Raw genomic sequence first — 22,435 nt, 5'->3', positions numbered from 1 at the left:
CTAAAACATCATTTTCCTTGTAACCTCTGTTCTCTAAATAAGATAATTTTAAAGACTTTCTGACAGGTACGGCATCTCCACTGGGGGATTTTTATGTCGTAGCAGGACGTTCTCTCTGTGAAACAGGGCAGGCTGAGTTATCAGAGCCATGGGTCGGTCTCAGATCTGAGATGAGACACAGGACAGGACAAGGCAGATCAGCTGTTCTCGGGAACCTCAGACGTGACCATGGGGATCAAATCTGACTTAGGCGTGTTCCAGACAGAGCAGCAGCGCCGGCCCCGGGGGCAGAGCCCCACGACAGGGTTGCTTTCCCAGCCCAGGGCCCCGCAGCTTCTCCCGGGCTCACTGTGCATACAGTCAGTCCCACAGCAGTTGAGTACAGACACTCCTCAGCCAGGAGTCATCTGCAGGTCTCAGGACCAGGGCTCTCTCCCCTCCTGATTCCTCACTGGATGGGCACACAGGATGGAGTGTGAGGATTCAGGGAATAAATCGGCTACTAGAGGGGTTCATGGATCCCCTGGGAAACAAGGGGACCCCGGGGAGGAGCACGGAGCAGACGAGCAGGGGTCACAGCTGACGCCAGGGATCTGAGGCTTCTCGGGAAGGAAGGGTTAGACAGGCTCAAGGAGGGGCCGAGGAAGTGAGTGTTTCAGGAAGATCTGGAGACACGGCCATGATCTTCCGACAGAGGGAGCTGGCTCCTGACCATGGAGATCATGGTCTACAGACCTACCTGGTCACTGGAGGTCTGTAGAGAGAGAGAGGCCCAGGACTGGGAGGAGAGTCGTGAGTGAGGGGAGCGGGAGGGCAGGCTGTGAGCAGAGATGAGGAGGACGGGCGCAGGCTGAGGAGAGCTGCAGGGGGGCACGGGGTGGGCTCTGGGGGCTCCTCCCCTCCTCTCTTTCTGGGAAGAGGGTGGGGACTGATGACCCCCTGACCCCTGCACCCTCCAACTCTGGGTGCTCGCCCCGGGTGCAGCTTCAGTCCCAGGAGGAGGCCTGGGGGCCGCGGCTCTGAGTCTGTCCCCTGAGAGGAAGCACCTGCTGTCCCGTCCAAGTCAGGCCGCTGAGCCCGGGGGCAGGGCCAGCTCAGTGGACCATGCGGGTGTGTTGCGGTTTTGCCAACTCGGAGCGGTAACATCGGCCCCTGGTGACGCGCTCGGGGAACGTTCACGGGGGTGGGGGGAGATTGTGCGCAAGGTGCCGCTCAATTGCTTGGTTCTCGATCCTGTCTGACTCTTTAGCGACCCCGTGGACTCTAGCCCACCAGGCCCGTCTGTCCATGGGATTGTCTAGACAAGAACACTGAAGTGGGCTGCCGTTTCCTGCTCCAGAGGATCTTCCCACCCAGGGACAGAACCCGCATCTTTTATGCCTTTCGCATTGGTAGGCGGTTCTTTACCCCTCGTGACACCTGGGAAGCCTTTGAGGACGGAGGGGCTGCCTTTTTTCCTATCACCAAATACCTTATCAATGAACAAATAAATGAATCAAGTAATAAATATTACATGTCTTTGATAGTATACACAGAACTTCTTTATTTTCACCTATTGTATTTTCAGGTTATTCTGACTAACTTGTTCTCATGATTCTTTTTTGTTCCTTCCATTTATCTCCTTCTCCTTAGGACCCAAGAGTGTTTGTATTTGCTCATCAAATACATTTGATGTCTGTCCCTAAAAATATCTGTCACCTGATTTCATCATCTCAGGCATCTCACCGTTGATGTCTATGCTGTCTCACTTCCCTTCAATATTTAGTTTCCTGGTTCTTCATATAAGTGACAGTTTTTACTGGATCCTGGACTGTGTGGAAATTGCTTGAAGAAACTCTGAGTTCCATTTCCTTTTCCTTTAACAGGAGATGCTTCTGTGGCGGAAACTCAGGGATGTGCGTTCGCTGTGCAGTGACCCAGCAAGGGCGGTACTGCCCCCCATGCTCTGTGCTGCCGACTCCGACCTGGGAACCGGGGGCACCTGTGTGAGCAGCTCCGTCATCCAGGGGCGTGTGACCACCCCCTGTGTGCCACTGCCCTCGGGAGGGGAGTCGGGCTGAGGGGGCAGCGGGGCTGCACTCAGGGGACACCCAGTCTGCTGGGTTCCGAGGCCTCAGGGACTCCAGGAAGGGAGGGGCAGACGCCTTGCCCCGGGAGCCCCGTGGCTGTGGGGGAAGCAGGTCTTTGTCTGCTTCTGCTCTGGCCTGAAGCACTGGGCAAATTTTCAAGCCGTCAGCCCATGAGAAACAGTAATAATCAGCGTCATCCTCAGCATGAACTGAAGTGGTCAGAGAGGCCGAGCTGCCAGACTTGGAGACAGAGAACCGATCCTGGACCCCTGAGGATCTTTAGCCGTTTTCATAGGTCAGGAGTCTGGGGGCCGATCCTGGGAGCTGTTGGTACCAGCTCACATAATAACCCCCGATTTTGTTGCTGCTTCCAGTGCAAGAGATGGTCGTCCTCTGACCCAAAGTTCGGGAAACAGAGGGCGGCTGAGTCAGCACAGCCTGGGCCCAGGATCCTGGAAGAGAGAGAGACAGAGATGGTGACTCTGGGGTCCAGACTCAAGAGCAGGGAGCAGGGCCCGAGAGTCTTCCAAGGGCCCCTCCCCTGTCCCCGCATCCAGTCACCTGTGCAGAGAGCGGCTGTGCAGGGAGGGATTGGGCGCAGGAGGAGAATGGGAAGATAGAAGATGAGATGGCTGGATGGCATCACCGACTCGATGGACATGAGTTTGAGTGAACTCCAGGAGTTGGTGACGGACAGGGAGGCCTGGCATGCTGCGATGCACGGGGTCGCAAAGAGTCGGACACAACTGCGCAACTGAACTGAACTGAACTGTAAAGTCCATCAATCAAGGGTATATGTTCACCGTCCACTGACCCAGCAAAGGGGGGTCCTGACCCCACTTCTCTGTGCTGCTGACTCCAGCCTGGGAGCCTGGGGCAACTCCTGTCAGCAGCTCCTTCCATCCAGCGGACGCTGAGACCACTCCCTGCTTCCTGCTGCCCTCAGGGAGGGGCAGCCAGGCTAAGCGGGGCTGCGGTGCTGCAGTCGGCGGACGTTCAGCCCCCTGAGCTCCGTGGTCTCAGGGACACCAGGGTGGGAGGGATGACCGCAGTGCCCGCCACCCGCCCCCGCTTCCTATTCAGCACTGTTGATGCAGCTAGGGGGCTGGCCCCACGGTCTCCATCACTCGTCTCCCCTGGTTTCTGTTCCCCTCCCAAGCCGGTGCTGATGCCCTGGGGGATCCACGCTGAGAGGACCCCAGTCCTGTCCCTGCATCCTGGGAGGTAACACAGCATAGGGGCCTGGACAAAACCGTGAGGGGTCAGTTGAGATGTGAGGGCACGTGAGGTGACCTCCCTGCAGGGACAGGAGGGCACTCAGGTCCGAGGTCCGAGTACGTGTCAAGGTCAGAAGAAGGGGAGGTAGAGGCTGCTGACCCTGGGGACCGGCCACACGAGGTCGGAGAGGTGGACCCTCTGAAGTTATGACCACCTCCTCCGAGTGGAAGAGAAAAGAAAAGCAGGGAAATAACATCCTCTTGCTGAAACCCCAAAATCCGTTTGTTACTAAGTTTGGAGCCTGTGAAGATGCGTATGTTTCCACAGCCTCAGATTCACTCACAGGGACCTTGGCCACATTCCGCGCGTCGGCTCCTTGCGCTCCTGGCGGTGTCACTGACGGTGTTATCTTTAATTCCCTGCTCAAGTCTTGGCACTGTCAGCGGGGCACAGACGAGCCTGGCTTCTCCCCCGGTCATTCTCAGGCTGGGATGGCCTAGAAGTTCAGCCCCTCCTTGGCTGCCAAGGGGTTGGACGGGGACCTGGAGAGCTGACCAGCCTGACTCCAGGCCAGGCTCAGGCTGTGACGGGCTGGAGCCCCAGTGGCACCTCACCCCCAGCGTCATGGGGCCCTGCCCACTTCAGCCAGGAGGGGCTGGGAGACCAGGTCCCCGCACAGCGGAGCTGAGACCCCCTGCCAGGGTGCAGTTGCTGGATTTCGTCTGCCAACCTTAGAGGTCACCAAGGGTCATCATCAAAGTCAGCAAGGAGAGTCATGCTGGTTGTGCTGGGGACTCTGACTCTCAAGGTTGATAAAATGTGGACCTGATTCCCCTCCACATCATTATGGGCAGAGAGGGGGTCCCACGAAGAGCTGGACCCCCCCAAGGGAGACACAGGAGCAGGCGCGGGGCCATGGACGGCTGGAAGGAGATGGGACCCCAGAGCCCCCTCCCCACGGGCTGGTGAGCTTTTCTGCCCCCTCTGTGCCTTCCCGACTCGAAGCGCCGAGCCCTCTGAGCACAGGGGCAGGCTTGGGCAGCGCTTCCCCATGAGGGTGTACCCTGCGGCATTGCGGCTAACGTGTGCCGAGCACAGTGAGGGACGGCCTCGGCCCCGGGCTGGGCCCCGTGACGGTGAGGGCGGCGTTGTTCCCAGAGACGGAGCCAGAGAAGCGAGCAGGGACCCCAGAGGGGCGGGTGTTTGTGCTTAGAAAGCAGTTCTGGGAGCCTGGCCTGGGGTCTGCTGGAACCAGCCAGGGGAGTTACTGGTGGTGACTGACCCAGAGCTAAGGCCCCAGGTGAGGGTGACCATCCCTCCTGGAGACACTGACAGTGCTGGCTCCTGGACCATGGTCTGAGCATCCACCCCTAAAAGGAACAAGAGAGAGACAGGGGTTGTTATGGAGACAGGGCCCTGAGACCCTGCATGGAGGTGCCCCAAGCGTGCCGAGTCTCGGCCCCTGACCTGAGCCACAAGCGAGCAGCCCGAGCAGGAGCACCGTCCAGGCCACGGTGGGGCCCCTCCCAGGACACGGCCTCCTCACCTCCTGGGCTGCAGGCGGGGTCCTGGGCCTTTTCATGCCTCCAGCCTGTCAGGAGGAGGAGGCGCCTCATGCAAATCCCTTCCTCCTCTTCCTGCCCAGGTCACCTGAGGCCCTGGGGTGGGGGGGACTTGAAGGAGGCAGATGCTGGACCTCATGCACAGCGGGGACAGCTTGGGGAGGAGCCCCTGAGAGATGGGGAGACGTCTTTCAGCAGATGTGCCCCCGTGACCTGGTGACCTCGGTCCTCTATCTCCTCCCCGGAGTGTCTGAGCCTGAAGGAGGAGTTTGCAAGTCTGTCTCTCTTGCCGCAGTAATCCAGCCTTTCCCAAACCTGAGCCCTTCTTAAGAACACTCTGTCTTCTCAGGGAACCCTGCCTCCCGTCTGGGCGGTGCTGTTCCCCTCCTCCAGCCCTGAGCCGAGCAGGAGATCCCGGAGCCTGTGTCTGCTGTGAAGGGTGAGCGGTCGCCCTGGAGCACAGTCCTGTAAAGTGTCTCTAGTCCCGGTGCTGGTGAATCAGGGCTGGGGGTGGAGAGTTCCATATAGAGTCACACGGCCAGGCCTGTGGTGACAGCCTCCTGTGTTATAAAAAGCCATGCCAATGTGGAGTAGCTTCAGGGCTACTGCTAAGTCGCTTCAGTCATGTCTGACTCTGTGTGACCCCATAGACGGCAGCCCACCAGCCTCCCCTGTCCCTGGGATTCTCCAGCAAGAACACTGGAGTGGGTTGCCATTTCCTTCTCCAGTGCATGAAAGTGAAAAGTGAAAATGAAGTCGGTCAGTCGTGCCCGAGTCTCAGCAACCCCATGGACTGCAGCCCACCAGGCGCCTCTGTCCACGGTATTTTCCCAGCAAGAATGCTGGAGTGGGGTGCCATTGCCTTCTCTGTAGCTCAATAGCCGTTCAATAGACCAATAGTAGGGGGAAAGGTCACCATGTCATCATTCAATGATGATAGCTGGCAAGCTCAGTTACAATAAGGTGGGAACACATGTCTCATCATCAGAAATGGAAAAAACCCGTGTGTGAACAGGTAGGTGTGGTGACCATCGTGGACCTTGTAAAACTCCCTTCCCTGTGGTTCTGCTCTGGAGCCGAAGGGACAGGGGAGGGGTGTGGGGGCAACGAGGAGGAGAAGGAGCTCAGACATCTCAAGTGTTAACGTGTGTGGAAGAGACGGAGAAAGTCTTGTTTATCTCTTGTTTCTTTAACATAAAAAATGTTAAATACTATTCTTATTTTGTATTCACGTTAGATTTGCTGCTAAAGTAGCTGTTTAATAACATTCACGTGATTTTTGTCAGAGGTGCCTGAGAACCTCAACTCATAGACGTGAAAAATATGATATTCCTAGTTAATCTTTTCTTATTATGCAAATGTACTGAAGATAGCTTTGGGAGATATGTGATTTCATATATGTCAAGTTTTTAGATGGAAGAAGTGGTCACATAAAGGGAAGGAACGAGGAATGAAGCCACAAAAACTGACACAATACCAGTTTCCATGCTTCACTCTAAAATGCTGAAACTGCCAAATAACACCACAGGGAACACTTTTAAAGGACATGGATGGTGACAGAGCGCTCTTGCCTGCATCCCTCCTCCGCTGGGAACACCCGGGCGCTCTGCGGGCAGTGGGGCAGCCTCTGCAGGGGTCTCACCCCCTGTCCAGGTGTCCCTGGAGGGCGAGGTTCCTGAAGGAAGTCCATTTTCATTGTATGACCGTCCCTCTGTCCTTGGGTGGATGTCAGGTCTGGGCACGGACCCCACGCCAGAGCAGCAGGAACTGAGAGGCGAGCCTGTGGCTCTGAGCTGAGAGCTGCCGTGTCCCCTGGGGGCCCCGGTGCAGGGCGTCACCCTCCAGTGAGGACCCTGCTGCCCACGTGGGCAAGAGCCAAGGGAGGAGGTGCAGGCTGCCTGGCCAGGACCCTGCGCTCTCAGGACCAGACCCACAGCGCCCCCTGCTGGCCTCAGGCCTCCTCCTCCCCCTACTTCACAGCCTCCGGGAAGGGCTTTCTCACACTTGCAGCTGGGTCTTCCTGATGTCACCCCCAGGGCAGTAGAATGAATCCTTTCCGTGGAGTTTGGGGCGGGTCATTAATTTTTCCAAGTAACTTTGACTTCAGGCCTTTTAATGCAATGCTGATAAATGAATTTCAGGATTTCCTCGGTCTGAGTTTGCTCTGCCCAGCTCCTGGGTTCAGTATCAGAACACAACCACCTGAACGAGGGTCCAGGATTCAAAATCCCAGAGGCCCATAGGTGGTTCCTGGTCACGATCCTGTCTGAATTTCCCTCCCGGGTTGGTGTGTGGTTGATGTTGGCTTTGCAAGGTCACCAGGGGCCACCCCGGCCTGGAGTGCACCGCTCTGTCCCTATTTCTGTCTTTCCCAAGAGGATGTGAGGTTCTCAGGGATAGCCGACCTTTCCTTGATCACTCCCAGGGGTTCTCCTTTACCCTTGAACCTGCTCCTCACAGTACTTTTTGACTCATATATTTAAAGATTAAAGATGTTTTGAGTCGAATTTTGAAAGCTTTCTATATTAAGTGCTTGATATACACGATTATAACTATAAATGGGGATCTCATCCTTGTCAAGACCCCTCCTTTCCTGACTGAGAAACCCTTCTGACCTGTTACCTGATCGTCACTGGGCATGGCTGACATTCATTGGTTAGACTCCATAGATTTAACAGAGGTGGGTTTATAAGGTCTCTGTCCAAAATAGTGACATTTACCCAATATCATCTCAAACAAGGAACCAGGAAGGGAAAAATGGGAGAGGTCATCAGGGAAAAGAGGAGGAAATGAGCAAGTGAGGAGTCTGAGAACCATGTCCTAAGGGGAAGGGTCTCCTTCACCTGGAGAGGAGGGCTCCTAGGGTGCAGTGTCCAGAGACAGGGAGGCACCCAGCTTCCCTAAGCGTCAGGGTTCAGGGCAGAGCACAAAGCCTGGTGTCTGCTGAGCAGGAGAGGGGCGTGCGGGGGTGGGAGAGGCCCCTGGGGTCCAGGGCACAGATGCTGAGCTTCTGCTTCCTCAACATCCTGCCCAGAACCTGTGAGACACTGTGTATCTGGGCACATGGAGATTTTGCTTGTATTTGGAGAAAAGGAGTCAATTTCATGGACCCCATGAAAGGGACCAGGATGAGGGTGTGAGCCTGCCTGGTACTGACAGCCCAAGTGACCGCAGAGGCCTCAACCAGCACTGGGGACGTCGCAGGCAGGGTCAGGGCAGTGATGGGGCCGACACGGGAGTACAGGGCAAGCTTTCACCAGACATCCCCATCACGCGGGAATTCCTGTGCCTGTGGTTAGTGATGAGCTGTGTGACACTGATGACCAGCCTCCTCATCAGGATGGGTGGGGCCCAGTGTGATCCAGGAGGGCGTGTGGTCCAACCAGCTGTAGGAGAACAGGGCCGAACCCCTGACTCCCCCAGACCTCTGTTCTAGGTCACAAAGGCAGGGCTTTGCCTGGAACCCCTTGTCATCATTGCCTGGTGGTCCCCGTATCCCTGCTGCTCCCTTGGCAGGAGATGGTGCTCCCAGATCTGGGCTCATCAGGGGCATCACAGGCAGAGGGACCCGGGCACATCGTGGGGAGCCCCTGCTCCTGACAGGCCACAGACCACACCAGCCCTGAAGGAGGAAATGCTCCAATGGGGTGGAGATGAGAGGAGCAGAGGGCAGCTCAGAGCCAGCACCTGTGGGTCAGGAGAGCCACTCCCGGGGCTCCCTGCCACCTGTGATGTATCCCCGGTGCCCCTCACTCCTCACGCTCTCTGCTCTGCCCCTTCAGGAGCAGAGTTCACACCCTGGGGGACGATCTGCCTGCTGGGATGGTCCACGGACTCTGCTGGAGGCGCAGCTGGGAAAGACTCCTGCTCCTGATCTCAAGTGAGGGAGCTGAGCTCCATGGCTCCCGTGATCACACAGCTGCCCAGGGTGCACTTCAGTGGAATCAGAATCTGTTTACATTTTCTGAGACTTCAGCAAAACTGACTGTACCATTGGGAGCAGACATACTATGAACCAGAACATACCTCAGGAATAAATTGATTCTGGGGTATTATATAAGATTTGACGGTTCTCTAAGAACAAGGCCCTGACAGGCTGAGGCTCTTGTCCCGGTTTCCTGTCTACCTGTGTCGCTGTGCGGAGTCCTGTTGCACCAGCCTGCACGGTCAGAGTCAGCCTCGTCCTCACGCTGCAGCCCAGAGACGAGCAGGAGCCCTGTGCTGGCCAAGGCATCTTTGGATCCAGAAAACCCGTGGGGACCCCGGAGCCTGGTTCTTCCTGGAGTCTGAGTGGTAGGACCGGAGTACTGAGGAGGGCTTGCTTGCTTCTGCTGGTTCCAGTAAGAGCAGAGCGGCCGACACTGATGTCACTGCTCAGGGTGCAGGGAGCCACAGAGTCACCTGTGGTCTCTGACGGGACAGGGGTCTCCCCCACACACAGGCCCTGAAACCATTGCTGATCACAAGAGTCCATGGTTCAGGGCTGGTGATTCAATGTTGACACCCACAGCAGCACCAGGGGATCAGCTATTCTGTGGTGAGAGAAACCATCAATAAACAGGGGTGGACTCAATACACTTACAACTTGGGTTATCAATAGTGAAAGTCACTCCCTCGTGACTGAGTCTTGCGACGCCATGGACTGTAGCCCACAAGGTTCCTCTGTCCGTGGCATTCTCCAGGCAAGAATACTGGAGTGCGTTGCCATTAATACAACTATGAAATTAAGATTTTCAAAATATCAAATGAAAATAACAGAAAGACTCATGACTCATGAGCGGATCTGAAAGTGAGCATGCGTCTGACAAGATGGTGTGAGCGTCGTGGAGTATTCTAATCTCCCTTTCCCCTAAATGACCTCACACGGGCCAGAAGGGTGGGGAGGAGCAGCTGAGGAGGCTTAGGGTGAAAACCTCTGCAGTAAGTTGTGACGTACGGCCACAACATTCCTATTCTCACCGCGTGAAACGAAACATGACTCTACGTCCATTTCTGAGCTGCTGCTCCGTGTCCGCGTCCCACAGCGTGCAGTAATTGTGATCCTTCTCAGGATCTGTGTCTGAGGCCCGATTCCCCAGCCAAAAACACTCACTGTTTGATATGGAGCCTATTGAGCCAGGTTCCTCAATACAGTGGAAAATATGTCATTTTGTGTGTATGAAAATTGAGGATAAGGCAAATTTAAGGCTTAAGGGAAAAGGGAGAATTAGAAGGAATAATCCCACTTATTCCAAACTATATATCTGTTAACTGTGGGCCCACAGCCCAGGCGGCCAATGTGCAGACCCCGCACGTGTGAGTGAAAGGGCAGTGACAGGGAGCAGGACACAGGCGTGTGACCTGTGCTCCGTGACCCACGTGGGGGTGAGGCCTGGAGCTCAGGGTGGGGGTCACTTCCCCCTGGCCTGAGACCTCCTGTGAGCAGCAGGGCTGAGTCCCAGCTGAGCAGGAACAATCAGCCCAGAGACGGTCAGGGGGCCCGACCCAAATCGGAGCCCGCCAGCCTCGCTGAGACCCTGCAGGTGGGTTGTGACTCCTGTGCTCAAAGCTTGGGACTCAGCACCACTGAGACGGCAGCCAAGCCGCCCCCTCGGTGCCAACAGTGTTGCTGTTCCCAGGCAGGTGAGTGTGGCTGAGCGTCCATGGCGTCAGCGACCCTGGCTGAGTCCCCCTGCCTCAGCCCCGGACACCACGAGGGGACAGAGGAGGCCGAGAGCAGGACCTGCTCCCTGTGCAGGAGAGAGGCCGAGGGCGTGGGGGCCTCCCAGGGCTGAGATGAGCTGACGGACCCCCACCTCGGACACTGAGACAGAGAACTAACAGGCCCCGTGTCCCCAGCGATGGGAGACAGATTTTCTGTGTCTTTTGAGACCCTCTCCTGGGTCTGTGCTGCTGGAGGGACTTTGAGGACAGAGGGGAGAGGAGGAGCCTCCATGCTCGGGCAGACCCCCCGATGACCTGGGCCCAGCGTGGGCCAGCTGCTAAGCTCCAGCAGAGCCTGAGCAGGAAGCCCCTGGGCTGCCCCGGCTCCCCCAGTGACGCGGGAGTCCTGGTCTAGTCCCCGCAGGCCTGGAGCCCTGGGGGAGCCTGAGAGGCGGTCACAGGAGAGGCAGGAGCAGCAGCCGGGGCCCCAGCTCTGCCAGGGACGGCCGAGGAGCTGAGGGTCCTGATCAGACACAGCTGGACGCTGCCTCTCTGGTTCTGACCCGACCGTCATGGACTCTGTCCGCCAGGACCCGCCTCTGGCATTCAGGGCCTTCTGCTCAACTTCAGATATTCATATAAAATGTGGTTGTGAAAAGCAAAGACTTGGTGAGGGCGCAGAATGAAGAACTGAAAGGATTTCCCAGACCAATTTCCTGGGGTGGGGCTCAGACCTCTGTTTTAAACTAAACAGACCACAGAAGTGTCTGCTTTGGCAGAAGATGCTTCAGCCCGGGAGGCCCGTGACTTGGGGGAGAGCAGGTTTTTGTCTCGCTTCCCCCCTGGCCTGGAGCACTGTGCCATTGCTGCTACTACTATCATAAGCTGTACAGTAATAATCGGCCTCGTCCTCAGCCTGGAGCGAGCTGATGGTCAGGGTGGCTGTGTTGCCAGACCTGGAGCCAGAGAATCGGTCGGGGACCCCCGAGGGTCGATTGCTACTATAATATATGACGGTTCTGAGGCCTGATCCTGGGAGTTGTTGGAACCAGCCTACACCATATCTACCGATGTTGCTGCTGCTTCCAGAGCAGGTGATGGAGACCCTCTGGCCCAGGGACCCGGACACGGAGGACGGCTGAGTCAGCACAGCCTGGGCCCAGGATCCTGGAAAGGAGAGAGACAGAGATGGTGACTCGGGGGTCCAGACATGATAGCAGGGAACACAGCATGTGTGTCTTCCCAAGACCCCTCCCCTGCCCACCCCCCCATCCAGTCACCTGTGCAGAGAGCGACCAGGGTGAGGAGCAGAGGGGACCAGGCCATGGTGGACACGGTCAGGGCGTCCTGCCGTCTGTGGCCCCGCAGCTGAGCAGAACGTCCCCACACCGCTGCTTCCCCTCTTCATACCCTGAGAGGGGGCGGGGCCGCTCATGCAAATGACCGTCCTCCCCCAACCCCCACAATGCTCTGATGACCTCTGGGACCTGGCTCAGCTTCCTGTGCCTGAGGGAGACCAGTGGGCGATCAGAGGTGGGGTTGTGTGGGCCTTGGGGGTGGGAGGTCACAGCTGGGAACCCTGAGCAGTAAGCACCAGGAAGCACCAGGGGACTCAGCTCAGCTCATAGCTGCAGACCCACAGGAATGGCTTGGCACCGCCCCCTGGTGTCCTGGCCCAGACATGCATCCTGTGACCTAGTGATCAGAGCTCTTAGAGTCAACTTTCCCAAAACTGGCTTTGAAGTTACGCAGTTCAGGAAGTGTTGTGTTGGGAAAAAAGATCCAGGTGTAATCTACCCTGTAGTGCATGTGAGTGTTACACAGTAGATCTGTGACTTTGAGATTTCAAATCAACCAAAATGGGATCGTGGATTAGTAAAAATCTAAGGTCATCCCTTAAAATAGATGCGTGAACTTAACTGAAGAAAATGTTGTGGTTCAGTCACTAAGTTGTGTCCGACTCTGGCTCTGTTTTAATTTTACCTTGCCGTGGTACTATTTCCAAAACATCATTTTCCTTGTAGATTCTGTTCTTTAAATAAGATCATTTTAAAGCCTTTCTGACACAGCATCTCCACTGAAGGATTTTCATGTCTTAGCAGGACGTCCTATCTGTGACACAGGGCAGGCTGAGGTATCGGAGCCATGGGTCGGCCTCGGATCTGAGAGGAGCGACAGGACAGGACAAGGCAGATGAGCTGTTCTCAGGAATCCCAGACGGGACCATGGGGAGCAAACCTGACTTAGGCGTGGTCCAGACAGAGCAGCAGTCAGGGCCCCGGGGGCAGAGCCCCAGGACAGGGTCTCCTTTCCCAGCCCAGGGCACCCGCAGCGTCACCCGGGCTCACTGTGCATAAAGTCAGTCCCACAGCAGCTGAGCACAGACGCTCCTCAGCCAGCAATCAATTCCCAGGTCTCAGAACCAGGGTTTCTCTCCCCTCCTGACTCCTCACTCGATTGGCACACAAGATACCGTGTGAGTGTTCACGGGATAAATCAGCTGCTGGGGGGCAGCAGTGGATCCCCTGGGAAATGAGGAGGAACCAGGGGTGAAACAGGGAGGGGTCGACCTGGGGTCACAGCTGAGAGGAGGGGATGACCTGGGGTCACAGCTGAGAGGAGGGGAAGACCTGGGGTCACACCTGAGAGCCGGAAACCTGAGGCTTCCTGGGAAGGAAGGGTTAGAGAGGTTCAAGGAGGGGGATGAGGAAGGAATGTTTCAGGAAGATCTGGAAACTGTTCATGACCTCCTAAGAGCATGAGCTGGGTCATCACTGTGGAGGTCAACAGTGTATGTCTGTAGAAAGAGAGAGGCCCAGGATTGGGAGGAGAGTCATGAGTGAGGGGAGCGGGAGGGCAGGCTGTGAGCAGAGATGAGGAGGACGGGCGCAGGCTGAGGAGAGCTGGAGGGGTGCACGGGGTGGGCTCGGGGGGCTCCTCCCCTCCTCTCTTTCTGGGAAGAGGGTGGGGACTGATGACCCCCTGACCCCTTCACCCTCCAACTCTGGGTGCTCGGCCCCGTGTGCTGCTTCAGTCCCAGGAGGAGGCCTGGGGGCCGCGGCTCTGAGTCTGTCCCCTGAGAGGAAGCACCTGCTGTCCCGTCCAACTCAGGCCGCTGAGCCCGGGGGCAGGGCCAGCTCGGGGGACCAAGGGGATGTGTTGAGAGGTTGCCGGTTCTGAGCGGTGCACAGCGCCCCCTGGTGACGCAGCCGGGGAACGTTCACGGCGTTGAGAGTGGGAGCAATGTTCTGCTCAATTGCTTGGTTCTCAATCCTGTCTGATTGTTCTGCGACCCCGCGGACTGTAGGCCACCAGGCCCGTCTGTCCATGGGATTATCCAGGCAGGAATACTGGAGTAGTTTGCCGTTTCTTGCGCCAGGGGATCTTCCCACCCCAGGGACAGAGCCCTCATCTCTTATGCCCCTTGCATGGGCAGGCGGTTCTTTACCTCTAGCGACACCCGGGAAGCCTTATGAGAGGAAGCAGGCCGGCTCTGTTATCCTGTCACCAAACACCCTTTCAATAAACGAATGAATTGAACAGCAGTAAGTATTACATGTCTTGGACAGTGTACAGATACTTCTTTTTTATTTCTCCTAAAGTATTTTCAGGTGAGTCTGACTACTTTTTCTCCTGGAACGTTGATCTCCTTTTCCTTAGGACCCAAGAGTGTTTGTATTTGCTTATCAAATAGATTTGATGTCTTGCCCTAAAAATATCTGTCACCTGATTTCATCATCTGAGGCATCTCAGCATTGATGTCTATGCCGTCTCATTTCCCTTCAATACTTAGTTTTCTGGTTCTTGACAAAAGTGACAGTTTTTACTGGATCCTGGCCTGTGTGGAAATTGCTGTAGAAACTCTGGGTTCCATTTCCTCTTCCTTTAACAGGAGATGCTTCTGTGGCGGAAGCTCAGGGATGTGCGTTCGCTGCCCAGTGACCCAGCAAGGGCGGCACTGACCCCCTGCTCTGTGCTGCTAACTCTGACCTGGGAACCGGGGGCACCTGTGTGAGCAGCTCCGTCATCCAGGGGCCTGTGACCACCCCTTGTGGGCCACTGCCCTCGGGAGGGGAGTTGGGCTGAGAGGGCAGCTGGGCTGCACTCAGGGGACACCCAGTCTGCTGGGTTCCATGGCCTCAGGGCCTCCAGGAAGGGAGGGGCAGACACCTTGCCTGGGGAGCCCCGTGGCTGTGGGGGAAGCAGGTCTTTGTCTCCTTCTGCTCTGGCCAGAAGCACTGTGCAAACTTTCAAGCCGTCAGCCCATGAGAAACAGTAATAATCAGTATCATCCTCAGGCTGTACTGAGATGGTCAGAGAGGCCGAGCTGCCAGACTTGGAGCCAGAGAATCGATCCGGGACCCCTGAGGGCCTTTAGCCATTTTCACAGATCAGAAGAGTGGGCGTCGATCCTGGGAGCTGTTGGTGCCAGCTCACATAATAACCCCAGTGTTGCTGCTGCTTCCAGTGCGGGAGAGGGTGACCCTCTGGCCCAAAGTCCTGGACACGGAGGGCGGCTGATTCAGCACAGCCCGGGCCCAGGATCCTGGAAGAGGGAGAGACAGACATGGTGACTGTCTGAGGGCTTTAGGAAGGAGAGGAGGGAAAAGGAACATGTCTTCCCTGGGCCCTTCCCCTGTCCCCGCGTCCAGTCACCTGTGCAGAGAGCGACCAGGGTGAGGAGCAGAGGGGACCAGGCCATGGTGGACACCATCAGGGCATCCTGCCTTCTGTCGCCCCACAGCTGAGCAGAGCGTCCCCACACCGGAACATACCTCAGGAATAACTTTGTTCAGGGGTATTATTTGAGATTTCACGGTTCTCTAAGAACAAGCCCCTGCCAGGCTGAGGCTCTCGTCCCGGTTTCCCATCTACCTGTGTCGCTGTGAGGAGCCCTGTTGCACCAGCCTGCACGGTCAGAGTCAGCCTCGTCCTCACGCTGCAGCCCAGAGACGAGCAGGAGCCCCGCGCTGGCCAAGATATCTTTGGATCCAGAAAACCCATGGGAACCCCAGAGCCTGGTTCTTCCTGGAGTCTCAGTGGCAGGACCGGAGGACCGAGGAGGGCTCGCTGGCTTCTGCTGGTTCCAGCAACAGCAGCGCGGCCGACACTGATGTCACTGCTCAGGGTGCAGGGAGCCACAGAGTCACCTGGGGTCTCTGAGGGGACAGGGGTCTCCCCACACACAGGCCCTGAAACCATTGCTGGTCTCAGCAGCCCAGGGCCTCAGGGCTGCGGTGTGGTCACTCACAGCAGCACCCGCTCTAGGGCCTAAGCTAGCCTCTCCTCAGAGAAACCATTAATAAACGGAGGGCCTCTATCTACTTGCAACTTTTTAGGAGAAAGTTAACAATATAGCCATTAAATTAATTTCTCCCGAAGTACCAAATGAAAATATTAGAAACACACGTGAGTTCTGATCAGAACTTGAATGATCCCGTGTCTCACTGGCCGGTGGGAACCTCGTGGAGTATTCTAGACTCACTCCCCTTATGCCCTTACATGGGGCAGAGGAGCAGGAGGAGCAGGGGAGGGGCTTCAGGGGGATTTGTGCCGTAAGCTGTGCAGTGTGGCCCCTCCATTCTTACTCTCACCGCGTGAAACGGAATACGACTTTATGTCCATTTCTGAGCTGCTGCTCCGTGTCCGCTTCCCACAACGTGTGGTAATTGTGTTCCTCCTCAGGATCTGTGTCTGAGGCCCGATTCACCAGCCAGAGATCAACTCTGCTTGATGTGGAGCCTATCGAGCAAGGTTCCTCAATACAGTGGAGACTATGTCATTTTGCGTGTATGAAAACTGAGGATAAGGCAAATTTAAGGCTTAAGGGAAAAGGGAGAATTAGAAGGAATAATCCACTCAGGTATGACCTAAATCAAATCCCTTATGATTATACAGTGGAAGTGAGAAATAGATTTAAGGGCCTAGATCTGATAGATAGAGTGCCTGATGAACTATGGATGGAGGTTCATGACATTGTACAGGAGACAGGGTTCAAGACCATCCCCATGGAAAAGAAATGCAAAACAGCAAAATGGCTGTCTGGGGAGGCCTTACAAATAGCTGTGAAAAGAAGAGAGGCGAAAAGCAAAGGAGAAAAGGAAAGATATAAGCATCTGAATGCAGAGTTCCAAGGAATAGCAAGAAGACACAAGAAAGCCTTCTTCAGCGATCAAGGCAAAGAAATAGAGGAAAACAACACAAGGGAAAGACTAGAGATCTCTTCAAGACAATTAGAGATATCAAGGGAACATTTCATGCAAAGATGGGCTCGATAAAGGACAGAAATGGTCTGGACCTAACAGAAGCAGGATATTAAGAAGAGGTGGCAAGAATACACAGAAGAACTGTACAAAGAAGATCTTCACGACCCGGATAATCACGATGGTGTGATCACTCATCTAGAGCCAGATATCCTGGAATGTGAAGTCAAGTGGGCTTTGGAAAGCATCACTACGAACAAAGCTAGTGTAGGTAATGGAATTCCAGTTCAGCTGTTGCAAATCCTGGAAGATGATGCTGTGCAAGTGCTGCACTCAATATGCCAGCAAATTTGGAAAACTCAGCAGTGGCCACAGGACTGGAAAAGGTCAGTTTTCATTCCAATCCCAAAGAAAGGCAATGCCAAAGAATGCTCAAACTACCGCACAATTGCACTCATCTCACATGCTAGTAAAGTAATGCTCAAAATTCTCCAAGCCAGGCTTCAGCAATACGTGAACCGTGAACTTCCTGATGTTCAAGCTGGTTTTAGAAAAGGGAGAGGAACCAGAGATCAAATCGCCAACATCCGGTGGATCATGGAAAAACAAGAGAGTTCCAGAAAAACATCTATTTCTGCTTGATTGATTATGCCAAAGCCTTTGACTATGTGGATCACAATCAACTGTGGAAAATTCTGAAAGAGATGGGAATACCAGACCACCTGACCTACCTCTTGAGAAACCTGTATGCAGGCCAGGAAGCAACAGTTCGAACTGGACATGGAACAATAGACTGGTTCCAAATAGGAAAAGGAGTATGTCAAGGCTGTATATTGTCACCCTGCTTATTGAACTTCTATGCAGAGTACATCATGAGAAATGCTGGACTGGAAGAAACACAAGCTGGAATCAAGATTGCTGGGAGAAATATCAATCACCTCAGATATGCAGATGACACCACCGTGATGGCAGAAAGTGAAGAGGAACTAAAAAGCCTCTTGATGGAAGTGAAAGAGGAGAGTGTAAAAGTTGGCTTAAAGCTTAACATTCAGAAAACGAAGATCATGGCATCCGGTCCCATCACTTCATGGGAAATAGATGGGGAAACAGTGGAAGCAGTGTCAGACTTTATTTTTTTGGGCTCGAATATCACTGTAGATGGTGATTGCAGCTGTGAAATTAAAAGACACTTACTCCTTGGAAGGAAAGTTGTGACCAACATAGATAGTATATTCAAAAGCAGAGACATTACTTTGCCAACAAATGTCCATCTAGTCAAGGCTATGGTTTTTCCAGTGGTCATGTATGGATGTGAGAGTTGGACTGTGAAGAAGGCTGAGTGCTGATGAATTGATGCTTTTGAAGTGTGGTTTTGGAGAAGACTCTTGAGAGTCCCTTGGACTGCAAGGAGATCCAACCAGTCCATCCTAAAGGAAATCAGTCCTGAATATTCATTAGAAGGACTGATACTGAACCTGAAGCTCCAATAATTTGGCCACCTGATGCGAAGAACTGACTCATTGAAAAAGACCCTGATGCTGGGAAAGATTGAGGGCAGGAGGAGAAGGGGACGACAGAGGATGAGATGGTCGGATGGCATCATCAACTCAATGGACATGAGTTTGATTAAACTCCGGGAGTTGGTGATGGACAGAGAGGGCTGGTGTGCTGCAGTCCATGGGGTCACACAGAGGCGGACACGACTGAGCTACTGTAGTGAACATAACTTACTGTGTGTGAAGCTTTCCACACGCTGGACCCCGTGCCCGTGTCCTGCTTATGAAGTGACCCCTCCTGGGCGTCTCTCCTGCAGGCACAGGGCACCGGCTGCAGGGAGCAGACCTGGGGATGCTCCTGGCAGTTGTTACTGAGACTGAAGGGCTCTGAGCAGCGTGTGTCCCCAGGGATCCTGACACATAATAGCTCCTAGGACCAACTGTCCCAAATAGGAGGTTAGAGAAGGTAGAGGTCGAAGTGATTGGTTGGAAAAAAACAGTTGACTGTAGCTTGCCCTGCACTGGTAAGGTGTTACGTTCTGGGTGCGTGAGATTTTAAACGAACCAAAATGTGGTAATGGATCAGTGAAAATCTACAGTCATTCCTTAAAATCTGTGCATGAATGAAACTGATGGAAAATCTATGTTCTCCCTTAATTTTTCCTTCACAAGGGCACAGTTTTGGAAAACTAATTATCATTGTAAGTTCTTTTTTTATTAAAAAATTCTTTTGAAATGACTAATCGGTATCCTAGGAAATTTTAAATATTATCCAGTAAAAATATTTTTACAAAGATATTTGCATTCTTAACTTTTTTGGACTTTGAGTGAGGCAGGGCTAGAACCAGCTCTTTCTGCCACATATTGCGTCTCCCCTGGGGAGTGCTTATCTCTGAGCAGCCTGGGAAAACAGGGCAGGCTGAGGGATGGGAGCCATAGATCCGCCTCAGAGCTGAGCTGAGGGAACGTGCGTGACAGGTCAGGTCTGCTGACCTCGGACACTCAGAAGTGACCATAGGAAGATAAGCTGAGATAAAGGGGGTCCAGGCAAGGCAGCAGTGACAGCCCTGGCCGGGAGGGGATGAGCTGGGGTCACCCCTGGAGTCTGGAGACCTGAGGCTTCTCTGGTGGGAGGGCTAGAGGGGCTGCAAGGGAGGACAAGGAGGTGAGCGTCTGGTCAGGGAAGACGGGAAACCGCCCCACGACCTGAGAGTGACGCTGGTCTGGAGGAGGAGGTCGCTGGAGAAGGGTTGTAGAGAGGAGCCCCGGACTGGGGAGGAAAGTCACGGATCAGAGGGGTGCTCCTAGGAAAGAGCAGGGGAGGAGCAGAGGAGGCCGCGGGGAGCGGGAGGGGTGCAAGGGGTGGGCTTGGGGGCCACTGGCCTCCTCTGCTCCTGGGGAAGAAGGTGGGGCCGGATGATGCCCTGAGCCCATCACCCTCCATGTGTGAGTCCTGGGCCCCGTGTGCAGCTTCACTCCCGGCAGGAGGCCTGGGGTTCGGGGCTCTGGGTTTGTCCCCTGAGAGGAAGCACCTGCTGTCACGTCCAGCTCAGTCCAGTGAGCCCTGGTGCAGGGTCAGGGCACCATCTGGTGTGTTCCGGCTCGGCCAGTTCTGAGCAGCTGCACAGCGCCCCCTGGTGATGCGCTCGGCGAATGGTCATGGTGGGGAAAGTGAGGAGGGAAGGGCTGCCCTATATTCTTCCATTGGAAGGACTGATGCTGAAGCTGAAACTCCAGTACTTTGGCCCCTTCATGCGAAGAGTTGACTCATTGGAAAAGACCCTGATGCTGGGAGGGATTGGGGGCAGGAGAAGACGGGGACGACAGAAGAAGCGATGGCCGGATGGCATCACCAACTTGATGGACATGAGTCTGAGTGAACTCCGGGAGTTGGTGATGGACAGGGAGGCCTGGCGTGCTGCAATTCATGGGGTCACAAAGAGTCGGACACAACTGAGCGACTGAACTGAACTGAACTGAAGGAACTGAAATAACCCCAGGCTTCATCCACTACTTCTGGGGGAAGGGAAGGCATGGAACACGTCTTTTTTCTTTTTTTTTTTTCATTTTAAGAAAAAAGTCATCAATGTGTCAAGACCTTAGCATGTTATATTGTAAAAGCACCAACTATTTTCATATTGGAGTCTGGTGACAATAATTTGTGCAAACTCCACAAATCAGGACCAAAGTGAATGTAATCTCCATAACAAGAATTCAACATCATGTGGCAAGTGTTAGACAAAGATATTGAACGGGAAGAATCAATGGTGGATCTTAGCAGTGAGGGCCATGGAGAGGCAGTAGTTCCCAAAGACCCGAATGGAAGACGCACCTTAGATGCTCCCGTGGCGGTGCAGCAGTAACCAAAGTGATCTCCCCTGTGAAGAAAAAGCACAGGCGTTCACGTTGAGGGCCGATCAGAGGTGTCAGAGCTCTAGAAACTCCAGGCAATGGGCAGATGCCCCAGTGATGGAGATTAAAGGCTCCCGAGTCAGAGTTCAGGTCTGAGATGACCTCAGTCAGACCCCAACCTCAGCCCCTGAGCTTCAGGGCAAAGAGACACTGTGTCCCTAGGGATGGGGACACGAACTTCCTGTTTCCTTTGAGACCTTCTCCTGGGAATGGGCTGCTGGAGGGACTTTAAGGACAGAGGGGACAGGAAGAGGCTCCATGCCCAGGCAGAGCCCCTGGATGACCCGGAGTCAGGGTGATAGCAGCAGCAGCAGGTCAGGCCAGACGCTGAGCAGGAAGCCGCTGGGCGGCCCCACCTCCCCAATGGAAAGGAGTCCTGGTCTAGTTCCACAAGCCTGGAGCTCTGGGGGAGCCTGAGAGGCTGTCACAGAAAAGGCGGGAGCAGCATCCTGGGCCTCAGCTCAGCCCATAGATGGCCAAGGAGCCCCAGCTTCAGATTTGAGACCTGGAAAATGAGCAGAGCCCCCGAGACCTGAAATGGAGCAGGGATCCCCAGGGGTCCACGACTAGCATCAGAGAGAAGGAGAGCTGCTGGGCCCAGCACACATACTGGACACTCTGAAGAGTCCAGAATCAGACAGGATTGTCCTGTGTTTCTCTGGTTCTGACCTGACCCATCAAGGACTCTATCCCCAGGGCACCCGCCCTTGGCACTGGGGATTTCTGCTCAAGTTGAGAAAATTAGACAATGCGTTGCTGCCAAAGAAAGCTGCGGAAGGGGTGAATTAAGAAAGATGTGAACAGATTTTTCTGGATCAAGTTCCCTGGTGTGACTCTGGACCCAGTCTTAGGCCAAAGAGACAAATGAAACAGCTGCCTTTGCAGAGGATGTTTCTGCCCCCAGAGCCCTGAGTCTGAGAGGACAGCAGGTTTTCGTCTCACTTCCCCGCTGGCCTGGAGCACTGTGGTACCACTGCTACTACTGTCATAAGATGCACAGTAATAATCGGCCTCGTCCTCAGCCTGGAGTGAGCTGATGGTCAGAGTCGCTGTGTTGCCAGACCTGGAGCCGGAGAATCGGTCGGGGACCCCCGAGGCTCGACTGGTTGCACCATAGATGAGGAGTTTGGGGGCTGATCCTGGGAGCTGTTGGAACCAGCTCACATAATTACCATATCCAACGTTGCTGCTGCTTCCAGAGCAGGTGATGGAGACGCTCTGGCCCAGGGACTTGGACACAGAGGACGGCTGAGTCAGCACAGCCTGGGCCCAGGTTCCTGGAAGGGGGAGAGACAGAGATGGTGACTCGGGGGTCCAGACACGACAGCGGGGAACAAGGCCCTTGCGTCTTCCCAGGGCCCTTCCCCTGTCCCCCCATCCAGTCACCTGTGCAGAGAGCGACCAGGGTGAGGAGCAGAGGGGACCAGGCCATGGTGGTCATGTCGGCGTCCTGCCGTCTGTGGCCCCACAGCTGAGCAGAGCTCCCCACACCGCCCCTTCCCCTCTTCATAGCCAGAGAGGGGGCGGGGCCTCTCATGCAAAAGCCCGTCCTCCCCGCCCCGCCCCCCACTCTCTGACCCCCCAGCTCTCTCCCCACCCAGCTCTCTGATCCCCCAGCTCTCTGACCCCCCAGCTCTCTGACACCCCCCGCTCTGTGACCCCCACCAGCTCTCTGCCCACCCAGCTCTGTGACCCCTCCCTGGGCCCTGCTTCCTGTCCCTGTGCCTGAGGGGGGCAGGGTGTGGACTGGGGCGGGGCTGTGGGGGCCCAGGGCCGGGAGGTCCCATCCAGGCGCCCTGAGCACTGGTTGCCTGGCAGTGCCAGGGCCTGGG

At 55.1% G+C, this 22,435-nt stretch overlaps 2 gene segments (V, D, J or C); both read right to left on the bottom strand.

The window, feature by feature from the left end:
• Positions 1-11,279: 11,279 nt before the first annotated feature.
• On the bottom strand, positions 11,280-11,850 carry LOC128062128 (immunoglobulin lambda variable 1-40-like). The segment is given in 2 exon segments: positions 11,280-11,659; positions 11,773-11,850. Coding segments are annotated over 2 exon segments (426 nt in total).
• Positions 11,851-12,587: 737 nt separating this feature from the next.
• LOC128062127 (immunoglobulin lambda variable 1-40-like) lies at positions 12,588-22,068 on the bottom strand. The segment is given in 5 exon segments: positions 12,588-12,654; positions 14,930-15,038; positions 15,368-15,431; positions 21,546-21,880; positions 21,990-22,068. Coding segments are annotated over 5 exon segments (630 nt in total).
• Between the last annotated feature and the right edge of the window lie 367 nt (positions 22,069-22,435).

This window comes from Budorcas taxicolor, chromosome 17 (assembly GCF_023091745.1).
Source record: "Budorcas taxicolor isolate Tak-1 chromosome 17, Takin1.1, whole genome shotgun sequence".
Lineage (NCBI taxonomy): Eukaryota > Metazoa > Chordata > Mammalia > Artiodactyla > Bovidae > Budorcas > Budorcas taxicolor.
Note: the sequence above shows the minus strand (reverse complement) of the source record. Positions and strands in the feature narration are given on the sequence as shown.